This window comes from Larus michahellis, chromosome 3 (assembly GCF_964199755.1).
Source record: "Larus michahellis chromosome 3, bLarMic1.1, whole genome shotgun sequence".
Taxonomy (NCBI): Eukaryota; Metazoa; Chordata; class Aves; order Charadriiformes; family Laridae; genus Larus; species Larus michahellis.
The window spans coordinates 50,595,362-50,616,590 of NC_133898.1; the positions used below are offsets into that span (position 1 = coordinate 50,595,362).

General features: G+C 36.6%; 1 protein-coding gene across 4 annotated transcripts in view; it reads left to right on the forward strand.

Moving 5' to 3' along the window:
* SIPA1L2 (signal induced proliferation associated 1 like 2) overlaps window positions 1–21,229 on the forward strand; it is a 152,296-nt gene that overhangs the window by 91,605 nt on the left and 39,462 nt on the right. For all 4 annotated transcript variants that reach the window (XM_074580113.1, XM_074580114.1, XM_074580115.1 and 1 more), the window contains exons 9-10: window positions 1,625–2,201; window positions 8,406–8,680. In XM_074580113.1, coding sequence (XP_074436214.1) covers window positions 1,625–2,201; window positions 8,406–8,680 — 852 coding nt within the window. The remainder of the gene's footprint in view (window positions 1–1,624; window positions 2,202–8,405; window positions 8,681–21,229) is intronic.

Sequence of the window (21,229 nt, forward strand, 5' to 3'; positions counted from 1 at the left end):
ACAAAATGGGGATATAACAAGTTAGTGAAAATAAAATTTGCAGATACAGTGATAGAAATAAATTTAAAATTTGTATTCCACATTTCCTTTTTCAAAGGAAGTGATTTAAAATAAAGTACTTTAGAAGATTATTAGCCTATATAAATAGGCTAATAGTGATATGATGAGAGGTAATGTTTTTAAACTGAAGGAGGGTAGGTTTAGATTAGATATCAGGAAGAAATTTTTCACTGAGGGTGGTGAGGCACTGGAACAGGTTGCCCAGGGAAGTTGTGGATGCCCCATCCCTGGAAGTGTTCAAGGCCAGGCTGGATGGGGCTTTGAGCAGCCTGGTCTAGTGGGAGGTGTCCCTGCCCGTGGCAGGGGGGTTGGAACTGGGTGATCTTTAAGGTCCTTCTAACCCAAACCATTCTATGATTCTATGAAATTCCTGACTATGTCAGTATGACCCTGGGATGAGTCATGGCCTTTAAGCACATGAATTGAGGACTTTTGGGGAGTATATAAACATTCAAATTTCAGGTGACCTTAACTCTCATATTTAAGTTACTGCATCATGAGTTCTACCAACATAACCAGGTTGGAAACATAGTTCTGAACTGATTGGGAATCGTGCAAACAATGATAAGGACTTGAAGCGTAAAGGTACAGATGTAGCATGTATAAATGTTATTATTCTTTGTTTGGAATTAAATTAATGTACATCATGAAGTCAGGCCATATTACTCTCTTTTAGCTGTCTTTTAGAACTTAAGCTACATTTTAGAATTTAAGCTATCTTTTAGAATTTGATTTTGTTTCAATATCTCTTTTGTGTTTAATAATACATGACGTTTCACAAGTTACATTTTTCTTATTACTAAATGATGCCTGTCTGTCATCGGAAATGTGACTGCATTTCAGTCAAACTAGTAGTAGTTGTATGTAGTTTGCACAGTATTCTGAAATCCTTTTTCTCTTGAAATATATTATGTAGATATCAATTGTAGGTGTAATTGTACCAATGTGAAAATATTCCTGTTTCTTTTACACAATGCTGTGAACTGTCCATGCCAAGAATTGCAGGTATTTTTAAATTTTATGAACATAGAGTAGGGAACTTAACTTAAACAGGTGCAGAATGCTCCCATTATAGACACATCTGACACCGATGCTTTTACTTTGTCTTCACACTTCATTGTAGCAAAATGTCTGAGGATTAAAAGAAATTCTCTTTCTATTTATATATTTCTTAGTTTTAAGATCATGCAACTGAGTGACAGATGAAAATGATAGACTTACATAAAAAATAATTTTTAAAAATCCTCTCATTTATATCTCACAAAGCTTTTTTAGTATTTATTCCATTAAAAAAAAGGAGGCAGTGGAACCCTAAGAAGTCATCCTTGATATTTTTTGTATTAGTAAGATACATCCATAATGTCTTTTATATATTTAAAAGAAAAAAGCCATTCTAAAACAGACAACCCAATCAGTTTTCTTTGATGTGTCTAAAATGTCTGAAAATGGACATGTAAAAGCTAAACCCAGCTGTGTAAGTGGACTGCAGAGATCACAGTTCTGCTTATAATCTGATCTTTTTTTTAGGAATTAACCATTGTATTTTCTTTCTTTCTATTTTCAGTGTTGGTGTTTCGCGATCAAAAGACGTACCTCCGTTCGGTCCACCCATTCCCAAAGGAGTAACTTTCCCCAAATCAGCAGTCTTTAGGGACTTCCTTTTAGCCAAAGTTATTAATGCTGAAAATGCAGCACATAAGTCGGAGAAATTTCGAGCCATGGCCACAAGGACACGTCAAGAATACTTGAAAGATCTGGCAGAAAATTTTGTTACCACAGCTACAGTGGATACTTCAGCAAAGTTTAGCTTTATTACTTTAGGGGCAAAAAAAAAGGAAAAAGTGAAACCAAGAAAAGATGCACATCTATTCAGTGTTGGAGCAATTATGTGGAATGTGATTGCACGAGATTTTGGCCAGTCTGCTGACATTGAATGTCTCCTTGGAATCTCCAATGAGTTTATCATGTTGATTGAAAAGGAATCAAAAAATGTTGTGTTTAACTGCTCCTGCAGAGATGTTATTGGATGGACGTCTGGATTAATGAGCATCAAAATATTTTATGAAAGAGGAGAATGTATTCTTCTGTCTGCAGCAGATAATTGTACTGAAGACATCAGAGAAATTGTTCAAAGACTTGAAGTAAGTACAGTTTCTAAACTGGAATTCCAAATTTTTTATGAAGAGTTACTTGTCTACATCTCCTTTGAGATATTATTAAAAATGTCCTGTGTTTATACCTTGAGTGTTTTCAGTCTTTCTAATGCTCTCTCTTTCAGAGAGCATTACAAACAATGATCCTCACAACAGCGTATGAGATAGGCGTTATCAACCCATTTTCAGGGATGAGGAATCAGATACCAATAATCTGATAGACTTGCCCAAGGCCATGGATGGTTTCAGTGTTGAAATCAGGATTGAAAGTCTAAGCTTTTGTCTTCTCTTGTTGTAGCCTGTTCTCAAATTGCACCTTTGTAGGTAGAAATATACCTTAATTTAAAAATATAAAAAATCTTAATGCGTAAAATATACTCACTTGGACTTTTATAATAACCCATGTGAATATTATCAGAAAAATTTGTGTAAGTGATTCTGCTGATTTGTTCTTCTATAGTGAGCAACTGCTTGAAGTAAACTAAACTAAACCAATTAATGCCAGTTTTTACAGCTGACTGGATAGTTTTTCAGATGCTTTATGACCCTGTTAGCACAACTGTCCTATAACTATTCTAGTCAGTACAAATGAACTGAAAAGAACTTCCAAGGTAAAAGTGCTGATGCAGCTACTTCATGTGGTTACACTTTGCCCTTTGATAGTAATTTAAGTAATCCAGATGGTCTCAGTGTTGTTTATATTAGAAATCCCGGTACTGAAAAGAAATCATTATGCTTACCATTTTCACACTGGAACAGTTGGGTTGCAGCTGACGTTTTAGGGCCTCTGTAGTTCTGCAGTCATGTTTAGCATCGCTCGATATCATGATCTATATAATAACCTTCTTCCAAAGCACAATTAGACTTTCAATAGATGAATGTCTTTAAACTCTTCTTGCTACTGTTAAATTATCCTTTTCATTGAGGTCTTCAGTTTCACTTTCCTTAAACAGATATTTCCCTTCTGAAAAATAGTGTACACATAGTTCACTCCCAGTAAGTATTGCTACATGAGCAATATAAACTGCTTAACACAGATGGAAAATGAGATTCAAAGCTCTAGTGAAAACCTCTGCTGTCATCAGTGATGACAACTTCTTTTGCTGTCTTTCACTTCTTCAGTTTTATAAAACATGGAAATATCCCAGTTGTTGAGGATAGATCTTTAAAATTCCGTAATTAAAAACACAAAATGCTTTTCTATATTTACATGAATACTTCCTCTTTTCTGTGGTCAGATTTTGGGTTAAATAATGACAAATTGGCTTTAAGCCTCAAAAGCTTAGCATCTGTTACTGCCAAGTTAGCCCGAGTATTAGCTTCAATTATCTATTCCAATGAACTCTGGCCACCTTCTCTCTTTCACTGCCACCTATCCATCTTTCACATTGCTTAAAAGAATTAGCTGTCATTACTTGTTTTAAAACTTTTCATCCCAGTTTCTTACCCCATATTTTTCTCCTTTTTCTCTGCTTCATCCTCTCTTTTGAAAGCTCCATGTTAATGTTACTCCGTAGTTGGTTTATGATGTTGAATGCTTTCTAAACAGTCCTTATATACATTTTGATATAAAAGCTCAGAGGTGACCATTACAACCACTAAAAAGTATTTCAAACTCTGATTCTATGCTTCATATGCATTGTTTAAAAGCCTTTTAAGTGACTCCGAACACAGCTAAGGTCAACAACCACATGTGCCAGCAGATGCTAAAGATGAAAGCTCAAAATGTGACATAATATCAAACTTCAGTGACCAGATGATTAACCCTTTTCAGTCACTAGTAAAAGCATGTTTTTAAAATGAGTGAGTAAAATGTTGCAGTTACTAAATGAGATTGTCAAAGAACTAACTACGTTTTAGTGCCTGGGTTTAAGTCATGCAGACAAATAGGAAACCTATCTGAATACTCAGATAAAGCAAAGATGTGAAAAGCTGAGATTGTAATTTTGGTTTTAACCAAACAAATCAGTTTGGGACTAAAAAAAGAGCTGGGATTTGTCAATCTAGACTCAGATCTCTATATGTGGAGGAGAATATCCAGTGCTATAAAGTAGAAAGAGCAGAAAAGCAAACTATAGATTAACTTGGTGGGCTGTGTTTGAAGGCAGAAAAAGCAGAGGTTCTGAGCTTCGGGATAACCAAGAAAGGCGGAGTGATGTAAGATTAAATGAAAACCCTGAATGGATCTTTAGACATGAATCTGAGTAGACAATTTCCTTAGAAGCCTGTGTACTTGAAAAACTCTTCACCTTCTTCATAGGACTTAAAGGATCTCTGTCTTTTAATTTCATCTGTATTAAGTGCAGTCAGAGAAGCCAGCTCTTAGTTTGTGTACGGCCACACGTTCAGTGAAATGGCAACCAAGTAAACAGCATGACCTATTTTGAAGTAGAGCAGCACTGTGTTTTATGTGATGTTACCATGTAACACACAGTGTCAACTTTTAGGGGATATACTTGTGGGGGACTTGTTCTCCTGGAATCCTTTCTGTGGACAATAAGTGAATCTTTGGCAGGAATGTTTATTTTCCTTCTCTCTTAACCTCTGAATATTTAACTAACTTGAAGAGATCTTGAGTGCTCTGAGTTGGGTAAATCCATGTGCTTCTGCTGGTGTATTCTTTCTGCAGTATTCTATAATTGTGACATTATGACAAAGAGGTGTCATGTCCCATCCCCCTGTGTCATTCCCCATTCTCCCCCCACTCCACCCCACCCCCCTGCCCAAGAATATTGTATATTTTCATGAGAATAAAATTCCATCCCTCAGCTGGGCTCCTGACTTTAATAGCATGTTGTTCTTGTCACTGCATGACTAATTATTGTATAAAATTTAGAAACTTGTGACAGAAGTGTAGGGAAAATAATGAAGGGCGGAAAATTTCATTTTCACTTAATCTAGTTCATAAATTATGAAAGTCTTAATGAAAATTAGTTGTGACTGAAGATGAACCTCAGAGCTGGAAAAAAAAGAGTTAAAGCTTAGTACTTTCAGTATGCCATATAGCTCTAATACTATATGCAGTTATAAACACAAGAGAAAGTTCTGTTTAAAATGGAAAGCTTCTAAAAGATACGAAAAACTAAGAGCTGAATAAGGACAAAGGAAAAGGCTGCTTTTTTTGATAGAAAGACTCAGAACGTGATTTTGTAAACAAAACCTCCAGAGTACATTTTGGACACCTCAAGAGTGACTTTCACATTTTAACTTTGAAGCCTACATGTTCAGAAATAACCGCAAGGTTTATGAAGTCAAAGTTTAAGTGAGTTTAAGTAGCCTAAATTTGCCAGGCAATGATTCTCAGAATCTCAGATCCTTGCGAGGTCTTTCTGCAGTGTTTCACAGCTCAACGAAGATCAGCCCTTAATGAATTGAGGGCTTACTGTATTTCATTACCTTGAGTTTATTGCAAGTTAAAAGCATAAGCATGGACCAGCTCCCTCAGGTCAGCAAACTTAGAATAACCCGTGGTTTTATGGGACTTTGTTCTCATGTGTGCAAGTTATAATTTTTTATGCTGAGTGACAGGTATCCATATAGGAATATTATATAAAGACAGTAGTGCTTTAAAACTTACTGAAGTACCAAAACACGTGACTTTTAGTCACTAACCAAGTTGCAGGCATAAGGTCCACAAACACTTCAAAGTCTTTCCAGTCAGCTATTGGATTGGGAAGGGAGTACAAGTTAGGCCTCTCATCCCTCATTCTATAACATACTTGGGCAAAAGATTTGTCTAAAGAGGAAGTATAAAAAGGAAGCTACAAAAGCAACTTACGGCTTAATATTTGCAATGTGTTAAGGTCCTTTGTCGATGAAGGAGATGTACTTTAATAATAGTTGCCAGTGAAGGAGACAGTCCCATCTATTCCCTGCCTGCCACTCCTTTGGAACACTATTTTAAAAAGCACCCTGTTTTTCAGCCCTGTAGTATCTCTGATTTGTCTGCATGTCTGCACAAGTGCTAATGCGATACAAAGGACAGCATAGTGGTAATAGGGTCTTAAATCAGTTTAAACCTCCTGTGAAACTGCACCTAGTCAACTGCCTCTGACTTGAGTAGTGAAAGGAGTGGTTTTCTGACCTCTTCACCCAGTCACAGTGCCAGCATCTCCCTAGTTGCACAGTCCCACCGCCTCGCCACGCAGCCCTGAATTAGGTTGGGTCATGCTTCTGTGGGAAGCACACAATAAAATAATGAGCTAGGCTGCCCAGATTCTGGCTCAAGTAGACAATGGAGGGGGAGAACAACTCTTCCAAATTAAGAATTAATTAAGCCTCCTGAATTAAGCTCAAGCTATAAAACAACCTTTGCAAAGGCATATCCTGTACAACTGACTGTACAGAATGCTAGCCTCTTAAGTTAAAAACCTTAAATGAGATGTCTAAAGTTGAGTTTTGTTTTGTATTGCTCTCTGTTTCATTATTTTCCTGGCTTGTGTCAGAAATAGCGTGGCCAGTAGCACTAGGGAAGTGATTGTACCTCTGTACTCAGCACTGGTGAGGCGGCCTTAAGAGTACTGAGTTCAGTTTTGGGCCCTTCACTACAGGAAGAACATTGAGGTACTGGAGTGTGTCCAGAGAAGGGCAACAAAGCTGGTGGAGAACAAGTCTTCTGTGGAGCGGCCAAGGGCACTGGTGTTGTTCAGCCTGGAGAAAAGGAGGCTGAGGGGAGACCTTATCGCTCTCTACAACTACCTGAAAGGAGGTTGTAGAGAGGTGGGGGTTGGTCTCTTCTCCCAAGTAATAGGTGATAAGACAAGAGGAGATGGCCTCAAGTCATGCCAGGGGAGGTTGAGGTTGGATATTAGGAAAAATGTATTCACTGAAAGGGTTATCAAACATTGGAACAGGCTGCCCAGGGAAGTGATTGAGTCACCATCCCTGGAGGTATTCAAAAGATGGGTAGACATGGCACTTAGGGACATGGTTTAGTAATGGACTTGGCAGTGATATGTTAATGGTTGGACTTGATGATCTTAAAGGTCTCTTCCAACCAAAATGATTCTACGATTCTGTGAGTAATGTGTGTATCTTTGTAATGCACACTAAAAGCAATTATAAACAGCATGGACACCTTTTGTGGAACTGCTCTTAATGCAGTGTGACCTCGTGAAGATCCCTTGATCTGTATCAGAACATACGCATCTTTACAGGGCAGATAATTGCCTTGATGGAATTTATAAAGCACCATGAGATCTTTGAATGATATGCATTATGAACAAAGATTTTTGATAATGTTGTTTCACCGTGGTTAAGTTTTTCTTCTAGTAGTACTAATGCAGCTAAAATACATACTGGTTTTGTGTCACTAACAGAAAGGAATGTTAGGGTGACTCACAACTTTACCTTGTAATCTGGACTAGAGTTTGGTTTTCTGAGTCTGGCGCGGTGTCCCAGCAGCATACGCACTATTGTATGATTATTTTTTACTGGGCAAAAACTGTTAAGGACTTGTTACATAGTATATAGAAATGAGCCTGCTTAGCAAAGTCTGAATTTGAAGGATTTGGGCTACCCTATATGATGACAGAATTACTTTTAATTGAATATGAAGAACGTAATTTTTTTGTTTCTAAATTTCTGAGTGACGTGAAAACTCTTATCCCCTTTTTGCGATGTCCACATCTGGAGACAATAATAGGTAGTAATCTGACTACAAGGCAAAGTAAATCAAAATTATCTTCATTGCTAAGTTCTTGAGGAAGAAAAGCTGCTAGAACTGAAGCATTTTGCTCAATTTGGCTCATGTTATATCTGAAGTTTAACACTGTTTAATACTGAAGAAAAAAATGCCTGCACACCTGCAGTTAGTCAGCCAACAAGAATAAAGTAACTGACAGGACAGCATTTTGCTGGCTTTGTGTTTTGAAACTAAAGCAGCTGTTAAGTTTTCAGTAAGATATAATGGGTATTGTGTTAATGTTGGGCAAGGGGAAAAGAACTTGACACGGGTCAGCTGCTTGCGCTGGGGATCTAAGATTTTTAACATTGTGAAATGTTTTGGTTTTTTTTTTTTAATGTAGAAACCTTCATTCAACCATAAAAGTTAAAATAATTGTTAGTATTATTATATTAAAGATATTTAATGCCAAGCCATACGTGGCTTTATAGTGTTTGAAAACAGATCTGTTTGTGTGTCCAAAGAAATGAGTGTCCTGACAATAGTGTAACAATCTGATACTTCTTTAGATAGTGACCAGAGGATGTGAAACGACGGAAATGACCCTTCGGAGGAATGGGCTGGGCCAACTTGGATTCCACGTGAACTTTGAAGGGATAGTGGCAGATGTGGAGCCCTTTGGTTTTGCATGGAAGGCAGGCCTACGGCAAGGCAGCCGCCTGGTTGAGATCTGTAAAGTGGCTGTGGCGACTTTGACTCATGAACAAATGATTGACCTTTTACGTACATCAGTGACAGTAAAAGTGGTGATTATTCAACCGCATGAGGATGGAGCACCTAGAAGGTAACGAGCAACAGTTCTGTGTGACATTTGTATCTGTTTGTTTTTTTTTTTTCTCTGCTACTGCTTAAATGGTGGCTCTTTTATTGGAGGCTCTCAGGAAATGGATATTGTCTCTCGTGTTTGGTGATAATGTTATTGAGGCTCTTAAAGCAATCTTTTCTGCAAAACCCCTATTGGCTTGTAATAGAAGATAAAATGGGATCCTGTAAGAAATTTAATGTGAAATTTATTTTTATATGGCTTTGAAAGAGCAAGGAGTAAACTGTAGTGCATCGTGACTGAGCTGTTATGACAGCTGATGTGAGTTCTTTTCTTCCACAGGAAAATTTTATATTTTAACACTAAATTTGAAAATTAGTAATCCTTCTCTGAAAACTGTACCTTGTCTGTCTTTGACGTTTCTCTGACTATTGAAAAAAATTTTATTTTTTCTTATGTTGAAATTTTAACTAAAGTAGTGAAATACTGGGTTCTGGACATATATGGTACCAAGTCTTAGAATCTTCCTCACTTTCTACAGTTATCTAATTTAGTCATATTAAATAGTGAATTACATCAATGAAATCATCAGTTAAAGCAAAGAAATCTTGCTGCAACATGAAATAAATGACACACAATCAGGAAAAGACTGTAATAAAGTTTACTATAGTGACTGTAGCATTGTTTTCAGGGATGAAATGCAATTTTCTTTCATCAGTGTTTCTTTTTGATGACAAAAAGATTTTTGCTCTTCTCTTCTTTTTTGAATATTTTGAGGTAGAGAAGTAGGGAAGAAACTGAACTTTATAATAATGTGACTTTATTTCTCACATACCTTGTCTAAGCACTGTTAATTTGGCTCATTCTAAATGAGAACTGTACTAGAGTAAATTGAATTACTTGTCTTCTTGTAGAAGGCCAACTTTAAATCTCTTGTTGATTTTTAATTTAACAGAAAAAACATTAGAAGTGTTGCTTTTGGCAAGACAACAAGCCATAAAATTTTACGTAGCATGCAGCACTATGAAGTTGGTGCCAACTGTACACGAATACAGTTTAATTGGTGGCAATTCTCCAAGTAGTCATTGGCCTGATGAATGACACAGAAGTGCCCTCCCCTGCCTCAACCTGCATGTCGATGCGTTGGGTTCCTTTCAGAAGAAAATGCCTGTGAATGTAGAATGCCAGCGTTTTGCTTAGTTGGATACAATTTGCAATTAAGCCTCTCTTTGCTTAGCTTTGCTGTTCTCACCATCTGCTTCTGGGTATGAATTTTTACTGACTTGTTTGGTATACATTCCCAAGCTGTTTACAGAATATGAGTCTAATGAGCTGATCCTATTATATTGAAGGTAAAAACGTGTATTTTATGGGCCCTGATAGAAAAATACATATTTTATGAATTGTTTATATCTTCTTTGATACATTTTTAGAAATAAAATGTTAAAATCCCAGATCAGTGTGATACATGGCACTCAGTCTATGTGTAGGAGGAGTTTTAACTAAGTGCCACTAAACTGGGAAAAATCTGCAAAAGCTGTTCTTGTTTATAAATTTTTGGGGGTTTTAAAACTATGTGACTAATTACTAAGGAAAATTATTTTTTTGAAACTATGTTTCTATTCTAAAATAGGAAAAACACCATTTATGTTTCTTTTCAGCCTCATCTCTCTAGTATAAAAAAGAAATCTTTGTTAATGCCTCTTTCTCTTAAACATCAACTTCTCACTGAAACAGAAAGCTCTTCGTTTTCCCCATTATATCCTCAAAACTTGATTAGTGATTTTGCTTGCCGAAATTGAAAAGGATCTTGAGCTTGCCTTTTCTCAATGTTTATCATCTAAAAAGTGGAGACAGAAAGCAATATAGATATCAGGTGACAAGACTGAGAGTTTCAGTTGACAAATGTGACCTATGACATTGTTTGTAAAATATATTAATGAGTGGGTGAATGAGGAGAAGGCAGAAAGGCATAAATTACCAGAGGTTTGGAGAAAGGAGATAATCTATCACAGCTACTTACTAGTTAAAACTTGTGCAAATCCATCTCCCTGTCTCCTACTCAATTGCTTGTCTTAGCCATCTGCAATGTCTTACCGTGCAAAATCATAGAAACACAGAATAGTTGAGGTTGGAAGGGACCTCTGAAGATACTTGAGTCCAACCACATTGCTCAAAACAAGGTCAAGTAGAGCAGATTGCTCAGGGACATGCTCACTGGGTTTTGAATTCTCCAAAGGTGGAGACCCCACACCTTTGGTTCCAGTGTTCGATCATCCTTACAGTAACAAATATTTTACTTATACTTAAATGGAATTTCCTGTATTTCAATTTGTGCACCTTGCCTTCTGTGCTTTCACTGGATACAACTCTGAAGAATCTTACTCTCTCATTTTTTTCTCTCCATTACCCCATCAGGTATTTCTACACATTGATGAGATCCCTCCTGTGCCACCTTTTTCCTGGGTGGAACAATCCCAGTGCTCTCAGCCTGTCCTTGTGTTTCAGATGCTCTGATCCCTTAATCATCTTTGTAGCCCTTTGCTGGACTTGCTCCAGCGTATTCATGTCTCTCTGGTACTCTCTTGTATTCAGGTTTACCCAGAAATTTGCAGACAGTAGTTTTGGGTGTAAAACAGGAGTATCTGGAGAATTAGAGTCCATTTCACCTTCATTTGACAAGAAATGTCACTGTCCTTGGAGAATCTACATGTGGCTATATAAGATAGAATCGGGTCTCTGTGAGTGATTTCCAAAACCTGTCTGTGAGCAACAGTTAAGGCAGGTGTGCCAGCTCATCAGGAGAGAACTTTTTTATTGTCAAGTAGCTCTAATAATCATCAAATAACACTCAAACCAGACATACAGATATTTCCTTCAGAGTCGGGGGTCCATCAGTCCTTGATCTGCACACTGTGCATGTCTAGAAGAATGATGGTTCAAAAGCAGGAGAAAGCTTCACATGTATGCTCCAATAATTATAGCTTTCATTCACAGCTGGCTTTAGAGATTTTCTTCTAAGAAATGATACTTCAGTCTATTTGACACATGTAAAACAATAGGTTTGGTGGCTGAAATAAGTACCTTGAAAGTTTTGACTCATCCTACAGAGCATATAATCTTCTGGCAGTTGGTTGGCTTTTTTTCCTCTGTATTTCAGGCTTATTTCTCAGGGTAGATGTTGGTAGTTTATAAAAAAAATTTTGCTTTAAATGCCATAATCTGGGTTTCAAGTTCACCCACTAAGTTTTTGTCCACAGTGCATAGATATAAAAATATATTCATCTTTGTTTCTACAAGAATCTGTTGATTAAAAATTGACATACATTTACAAGAATATAAATATAATTTTAGCCCCCCCCAAAAATTCATAGTTTCATGAAAAGTCCCCATGTATCATTTTATTAATGCTTGTCTTTCATTTACTGACATAATCAGCCGATTTCCACTGCTTGAAAGGGTAGTTTCTGCTTAGCTCTGTCTGCCGGGTTTTAGGAATACGAAGCAATGAAGACTTTCTCTTTAGGTAGCTTATCAGCACTGGTTCCTTGCTGGGATCAAATTCTGAAGTGAGTTTACACAGAATGGAGTGCCATGGAGTGTCTTGGAAATTATACGCTTCAAATGAAAATGAGTTTCAAGTGTGCAAGGGTGTTTCCAAAGCAGTCTCAGTCCCTTGGAAAAATACTCGCTGAAGTGGAGATCTTTAATCAAGTTCTTAAATTGATTTTTTTCTGTTACCTTACCCACAAATCATCTTCAGTCCATCAGCCCTTTATATTTTAAAAGAAAACCAACAAAGCGTGAGTGTGCATACACTGAGAATATTAGCAATGAACTATTAACGATGAATTTATTTTTTGCTGCAAACTGTCTTGTGTTAACTTATTTAAGCATAAAAATAAACTATTTGGAATATTGAAGGTGCTTACAAAGGAATGTTACAGAGTGATTAGGAAATTACAGAGGAAAATTCTGCTCAATAAATGTGTTCCATTACTTGATATATACCCTTCTACCTATAGTCTTGATAGCAGTATAAGCAAAAGCAATAGCAACCTGAATTAGTATCCTTGTGTCATATTATTTTCTATGCTATGTCTTTCCCTTCACAATTGTTGATTTGTTCATCTGTTGTCAATATTACCTAGTACTGCAGTGCAGTAGCTAGAATTGTATACATTTTAGCAGCAGAATAATGGTGTTCATTCTAATTCGCTTTCACTGGTGATGTCACAGTAATGCTCAAGGACACTATATCCTTAATCAGTCAAATCCAATCAAGGAATTCAGCTATTTCTAAATCCATTTTAAACTGTAGATTCTGCTCTAATCTTGCTTACTACATTGAAAACTAAGTATCTGTCTTAATACAACTACCATTATACATAAAAAGAAACTGCTTAAGAAGTGCTTAAGAAACAATTTCTAGAAAGTTTAGAAAGCAAAGAAAACTTTAAGCAAAATTTCGAGGGATGGGCAAGAAACAGAAGCTCAAGTACAACCATTGTAAGAGATGTAGCAGCGGTAGTTTCCACCTTGTTGGTCTGAACAAGTAACAGACTTTTTTCCTGCTGATGGAGGTAATTTTGAAAATGGAAATATTTTGGTAACTATGACTGAAACTGCCTGTGGGCGGCTATTAAATACTACTGAATTTCTTTTGAGGTTGTTTTACGCTCTTGAACTTTGCAAACTCATTCTTCCAAACAAAATAGGTATAATGACTGTCTATATTTTCCAGTCCTGATGCATGCTCCTCCTAATGATTGTGATCTTATTGGACAATTGTGTTTCTAGGGCTTTTTTTTTTTTTTTAAGTGACAGATAACCAGCAGAGTATAGAATGTTTGGGAAGAATGTTTTTAGGAAGTGGAAGGGTTTACTTTGTGGAGGAATTAAAATCTTCTCCCAAGAGTGTTTGTCATAAGCTGGTGGGGCAGTTCATAGGGCCTTCAGATTTTTTTTTTATTCCTTTATGGTTGGTTTTTTTTTTTTTTTTAATTAAGCCTTCTGTGCTAGAATGAAGTCAGGTCCAGAATCGCTCGGAGGATGCTGACAGACTAACAACACCTGAGGCGGATTAAAGCAGAAAAACCTGAAACTGGACTTTTGGTTGTAAAAGCAGAATTTTGATTTACCAAAGCTTTTAATTACCACCCCTGCTACTAACCTAAGAAGGCTGCAAATATCTGATTATGGTGTTTTTTTAGAGGTAACTGAAAGAACTAGCACTAAAAAAATATAATGTTATGAATTGGAAGCCACATCACTTGCAAAAGTTAATCCTCTGTACCCAACAAAAAAGAAAATGTTAGAAAATGCATAACTTCCTCTACTATCAGAATTACTATACTACTTATAACATTATTAGATTCAGGGAATGAGACATATGCACTGTGATGTAGCCTGATGGAAACTCTTGGCAAAAATGAGCTCTGTCACAACTCTGCTAAGCACCAGAGATTTTAAGCTAGGCTGGTAGTGTTTAAGTGCAAGTCCTAGTAGAAGGTGAATGTCCCAGCAAGACCTTTTGGCTCTCCCCCTCATTGTGAAGTCTCTGCCACCATTCCTGCCTTTGGAAGGGTGGCAGCACCAGCAAACAACAGAGCTTAGGCATAAGGTATGGGCTGCCCTCTTCCCCATCTTTAATATGTCGTGCACCATGTGCTCTGCCTCTTCTCTAAATAACCAAAGTGATAAGGTTTTCTTCTGCATAAAAGAAAGACGTTGTTTAAAAAAATTATGTTATTGTTTAAAAAAATAAAAAATTGTTTTCTGTTACTTTCTATAAATTCTTTCGAGCTTTATTCTTCCCAATATAGTTTTCAAAGAAAAGGATGTGTAAACTTGGCCTTTGCCAGTATATACAATTCACATTTTAACATTTTTCCTTAAATTCGTCATACTTAAGAGAGTAAGGCTAAGTATGCAGTGCTACTATAATCCTTGGGAAGCTGAAACTTTTTCTATTTTGATTTGCATCAAAACCAAGGAACGCCTAGGTAATGTATGTAACATATGGTCTCCACCCAGTAGTCGTCTAACAAAAGAGCTATAAACTAAAAGGTGTAAAGTTGAAAACAATTCTCTGATGCTTATTGTACTTTTCATCCAAGTAAAAAGTCAAATTCGGTACACAAGATAACTTACGCAGCATTCTTTGAAATCTTTTCCCTGTTCCATTTGAAGATGTGCCTCATCCTCATAGTGGTACTAAAATTGCCCACTGACTCCTGTGAGCAAACATTGTGGCACTTTCAAGAACTCTGGAAGGTTTTGACTGTGCAGCATGTGCATGTCCCGCTTAAGTGGAAAAAGGCACTTAAAACATCTTTAATTTGGCACCTACAATAGTGCTCTGCAGAGAAAAGACAACTTTTGTGCCATTCACCTCATTTACCTGCACAGATGATTCAGCCTAACAGGTACTGTTGCTGACAGGCATTGCAGGTGTAAACCTTGGAGCGTGTTTGGCATGTTCATATCAATGGAATATGGCTTACAAGAGCTGTACAGAGACTGTCAGTTGGGTTTAGGCTATTTGTTATTACAATTTGGATACTAAATCTCAGGTCTCAGAAACTCCCGGACTTCAAATAGTTCATTTGGTCCATCAATTGAAGTAAAATATAGATGTAACCACTTAAAGTATGCTTGAGGAGTTTTATCTTTCTTTATGAGAAGCATGATCAATCTGTCATTTTCTTTTGTAAAAGAGAATTGGGTGGAAGTTCCACACAGCAAAATTTAAAGTGCACCTGTGGAAATGCATTTCATTGAATTGATTTTAAGATCGGTATATTATCAGTCTAGGTGATTGCTATGCTGTGTGCAACTGCTGAAATTTGATGATGTCTTCGTAGTCATCTGTAGCTTGATTTTGTTTATGTTGTCTCAAATAAAGAAGGCAGGAGATATTAACTAAATGTCTTTTTGCTGCTATGGGCAGTTGCTGTGAAGAATATTGTAGTTCCTGTGACTGAAGTAAAGAATGAAATGTTTCCCGCAGATGGCCGTGGCTTGAGCAGGAGCCGGGGTGGGGGGGGAAAGGGGAGAGCACACTGCCACAAAGGGCTCTTGATAACCTGGAAATGTGAAGTTTGAAAATATCACCTGCCCCATGAATCTGACTGGCAGAGGGATAAATAACCAATCTGTGGATGCGCTTTGCAGTAGTTTAGTTAGTTAAATCTCCTATTCTTTCTTCCCTTTCTAAGCCTTTTCAGGTTCCAAAGATGCTATTTCTGAACTAGAAAGATATTTTAGTGCTGCAATTGTTGTATTTAACTTTTTTGTTGAATCACATTAGGTATTTTTTTTCTGTTCGTTAAAGAAGTTATATTTGTGAGTCATTAAATGGCATATCTATGGAGCCAAACTTTATATTTGCCATTTTATTTTAGATTCAACTGATTGTATCATGTAAAATATCTTTACTTACTACTTCCTCATGGCTGATTCCTGTATCTCCTCATATGTGGTCTTATTCCTAATCTTGTCTCTCAAGTATCCTAAAACCACTTCAGCATCAGGATTCATTCTGAGCTCGGTCTGTTCAGACCTCAAAGACTTAGATCTCCATTTGTTACTGTTCCCCTGCTTCATTTGTTCTCTCTGTTACTCGTCATTTCCATTTCTTAAGTTGGAGCATAATGTAACTTTCACATCCCAGCTGTTGGTTTTCCAGCTCTTCTTCATCTTACAATCTTATGGTGAATTTTGAAGGCTTTTCTCATTAAGGTCACAAAAATCTTTCCTATTTATCTATTTTCCCACTGATTCTTTCTTCTTGCCAATAGCTTTTCAAGCCTTTATTTCCCATAATTGTTGTCTTTTGATGTAGCTGTTTTCCTACTCTCTGGGATTTGGAAACGAGACTTGCTCTGCTTGTGTCCTAGTTTCCATCAGCAGAGACTGCAGGGGTTGTTACTGCCTTACGGATCATACGAGTAAGCCAAACACCTTGGGTTTTTTCGGGGGGTTTCTCCTCTTTTATTTCCTGACTAGCTCCTTTCATCCAACATCCTGTCTGTATTTCTCTTGTCTTTTTCATACAACAATGCAGGCGTAGAGGCTCTTAGGAGGCCTCTAAATTGTTTGTCAGCTCACCAACACAAAGATTCTGTTTAAAACTGAATAGTAACAAAGATCAGAAGGACAATGAGTCCTTCGTAAAGGAGGGATTGTCAGCTTCAACTCTTCAGCTCTGTGAAGGGACTGACAGAGAGTCATCACTTGCCTTAAGCCAGGAGTGATAAAGTGGGCAGCAGCCTTATCTGACGTTGCCATAAGCAATCACATACATCTCTTGTACTATGAAATTATTTTAAAGTAAAACTGATTCACTATTTTTCAAATGACATCTCTTTCTTTTTTGATGCAGTGTGACTACTGTTAGTAGGTTTCTGAGATGTTAGAACTTGGAATTTTTGTCTTGACTTTTTGACCAGAGTTCTCTTAGGCCATTTGAATCTTATCCAATGTCTTGTGCTTGCAGTGGAGTTGATGTAGGGAGTCAATGGAGTCTAGGGGTTACCTCCAGGAGGCACTTCAGAGGGTCAGAGAAGGGGAAATGCATGTATGTCTTAGTTAACTACATGGTGAGTCTAAGGAAAACTAAGTTACTAAATTCTGCTTTTCAGTTAAGTCTCCACAATTATGTGAAATTAATCTGGTTTATTATGTGGATTTAATAGATGGCATGATGACTCCTCAGTCGCATTTTGACACCTTGTGGGAACTGCTGTAGCGTAAGAACAAACATGCACTGTGATAGAAGTGATTACTTTCAAACGCAAAGTTTGAGTTAGAAGAATTCGATTACTTATTGTACTGCTCGATATAGATAAAGACTCCTTATTGAGCAAGATTAAACGTTTTGTATTGAAATGGTGATAGGGATAATTTATCGGTGTTAATACAACTGGTGGACACCAATGATTACTTCGCTATCCCTACATCCTCCTTAGTGGTTCACATCTGCGCTACATTAACTAAAGTTAAATTGTAACCAGGTATTCTAGTTTTGTTATTACCCTAACAAATAGTTCATGATCCATGATATCTGTAGAGAGTTGGGATTCAAATACCGAAGTCATACCTAGTAGTTGATAGCGGTGGGATGTAACTGGAAAGAAAGCTTTTGTGTAGTTATTAAGGTGGCAAACTGCTGACTATAGTATGTGAAAGCTTCCAACTTTTCTGTGGAGATTTATCTTTCTCAGCTATCATCCTTGCCTAATGTAGGCCCTTCACAGAGCCTTTTACAGAACCTTTATATGTAATCTTAAATTAATATTGAAAGGTTTGGTTAACATAGCTTGAAAAATTTAATGGACTGCTTGATAATCATTTCAGAACATAATGCTCCTCACAGTAACATTTTAATATTGAAGATTTTTATAGTGGACTCTTAAATTTTAATATGCAGTCATGACCTGCTAACTGTATTGTAGAGTCATGCTCTGTGTAAATTGCAGAGTAGGTTTTATTAACCAAATTTTTTTTATACGATAATATGGCTCTTGAACCAAAGAGATTAGTAGGAGCCTGTGCTCTGTGTTGAAGGATTGATTTAATGAATACCAAACTATAGTGAAGGGTCAGGAAGTGCTATCATTTCTGATGTGTGGTTAAGACTTGGTCACACTTGCTTGATAAATAACACGAGTCTGTTTTTCAAAGTGTTATATTGAATATAATTGGGAAAGATGTTTGATGTCCTATATTTGTTTAACATAAATTCAGATATCTTTTTAAGACCATAAAATATAGATGTGTCTTTACATATTCTTTGAAGTGAATTTAAAAAAAAATCAAAAAATTTAAATTAAAAAGCAAATTAAAAGCTATCATTCAATACCAGTGCTAGTGTATATTCTTCATCCAGTGGAGTAAGTATCACTATTATAAATAGAAGTTTGATAATGGTAAAATTAAATATTTAATAGGAAATTGCATTTAATTTTGTGGGGGTTTTCATGCAAGATAACTTGCAGTTTGAACCACAGTGGGGGTGGAGATTCTCACTGGATCGCAGGCAGGAAGTAATTGATTCTCTTTGTTTCTGATATAGGAGGTAGCTACGATTATGACTTTACATATCTCAGTATACTGCAGTATTTGTTCTTTAGGCAGTGCTTGTGAAGCAGTGAAGCATAATTTTTTCATATAAATGTTGAACTGATTGGTTTGGCACTTTTAAATTAAAATTAAGAAGTCTATGTGACAAAGGAAGCCATATAAAATAGTTCCATTTTAACCATGGAAATTCTGGGGGAGCAGCTACCTCAGTCATGTTGGGCCTCTATTTTGAATTTAAAAGTAACATTATTAGATTTGTATAGTGATTTGAAGTAGGGTAGTTTTGTAAGCCTTTTTTTTTCAGGAAGAGTGTCCTGAATTTTTTTTTTCATTTATCAGAGGAATACGTTTTCATGACATAAACAAACACAAAATTTTACAAAATTTTAAACTCTTATTCTTTGTGGGAAAGCTTGTTGTTTGCTATTTTCATATCATGCTTTAGTTATTCAGTTAGCAAGCCGAGTCAAACTAAGTAGTAACAATCCCTTTTGCCTTCAAAACCCATGGCTATTTTTCCACACTTAAAGTACTTTATGGGGGTATCTAATAAGGGATTCAATGGCAGTTACATGCTATAACTTTCTCAATTACCAAGGCAAACTATGAAATTAAAATCCTAATAATTAAAATTGGGGAGGGGGTGGTTTGTTTCTGACACTTAAGGTCTATAGGAATGAAGAAGGGGCTGAAATGATGCTAAGAAATTGGCAGAAGGATGATTGAAATCATAGCCTACGTAATTGTTCAAATAATGGCAAACTGCATATATGGCCACATGAAAAATTATGCAGTGCACTAAACTAATATTAACCTTGCTGTGTCATCTGGGCTTTCTTTGTTCTGTTTGTTTTGTATATAAAGCTTTATGAAAGTCTTTAATTGAATAATCAGTCTTAGGCTATTTTTTCCTTTAAGAACTTTCTACGTTCATATAACAGGAACCTGCTCTGGAAATGAATCAAGGTGACGTTGATAGAGGCTATTGTCTCTTTCACCATGCTGTCATTTCTTGCAGGCAGTGATTGAGGCAGGGTACTTTAGGAAGAGAAGAATGGTCTTGGAATGTAAGCAGTTGAGTATTGCACTGGAGGAGAAATATATTCCGTGTATGCTTCTGCAGTAGAAATGTTTGTGTGATTCTATGCAATGTGCTTAACTCAGCCTTTCCACAGTGTTCATCATTCTAAGAGCCCAACATGTGTTTTGTGGTTTTCAGAAGTGTGAAACAATTTTAAAAAATAAATGAACTGAAGTGGCTTGAAGTGGTGGTCTGAATAACTGTGGCCTTTTTTAGGGCAGAGGGAAGGCTATAGATTGGTTTCTCTGTAGTTCCATTCCTTGTCTGTGGGAGGAGACTATTAGGGTCTTCTTACCTCCACGGGGAAGCTACAGCCAGGAAATCATTCTGTGAAATTCTCTGATGCTGTGAGATGAGAGGAGCTGGAAAGAAATGAGTTTTATAACCAGTGAAAGTATGCAGCCATCAAATAATTTCTTACCACAGATCAGTGCAGAAAAATGCATCTAAATATCTGACACACATTGAACCATTATGATGGTTATATATTGAGTAGTATCTCTTCAATCAGTGCTGTCTTTTATATGTATGGAATGAGGTAGAGAGTTCTTTGTTAAAAGCAAAAGAGAAAGTATATGGTTTTACTCCACTGACAGAAAAAGGACAGATTAAAGTTACGTGTGCAACAAAAATAACTTTGAAATTTCTTACCTTATGAGTTTTTAAGCTTGCAACATTAGTGTTCTTTTGATGTACAGTTTTAGCACAATCCTTTAGATTTAAAATATATATATATGTAAAAATAAACAAATATAAGAAATTCCAGCATGTCCAACTATGCTTTGTCAGCAGAGTTTGCTCATGTCAAATTTTACTGGTGATCTTAATACCGATAGTTCTGATCACAGAATAGCCTTGAAAAAACAGGAATTCTGACTCCCGTTTTGGAGTAGTCTAGTGACCCCTTTTCAGCTCGTCATCATTGCAGCGTCTTCTACCCTACGTTGGCTACTAATCTCCACTCTCAGTGCTTTATCCTCTGTATTTTATAGTTGTTTACCTTTTTCATGTGTTTGAGTGCAAGCAGAACCTGAGATTTAATGCTGCAGGATAAACAGTTTGCCTGTTTAGTACCATAAAATTCATCAGTCTGGAGCATTTGGCTTGCTCAGAGTAGGCATATACAGAGTTGCTACTATATAATTGCTACAGTTGCACACTCATCTTCTTTTCAACAACCTGGAATAACATAGTTAGCTTTTTTATAATATGGGGGTTTTTTAACTGCTTACCGTAACGCTCACAATGAAAATGTTATTTTGTTGTTTGGTTCAGAAACTTCAGGGCCCAGTAATTTAATGTATGAGAATCTGTACAATTTATTTGAACCACACATTTGTGCTTACTCATTTGTGCCAAAACATTTTGTATATTAAGACTGTAAAGACTTTACACACACTCTA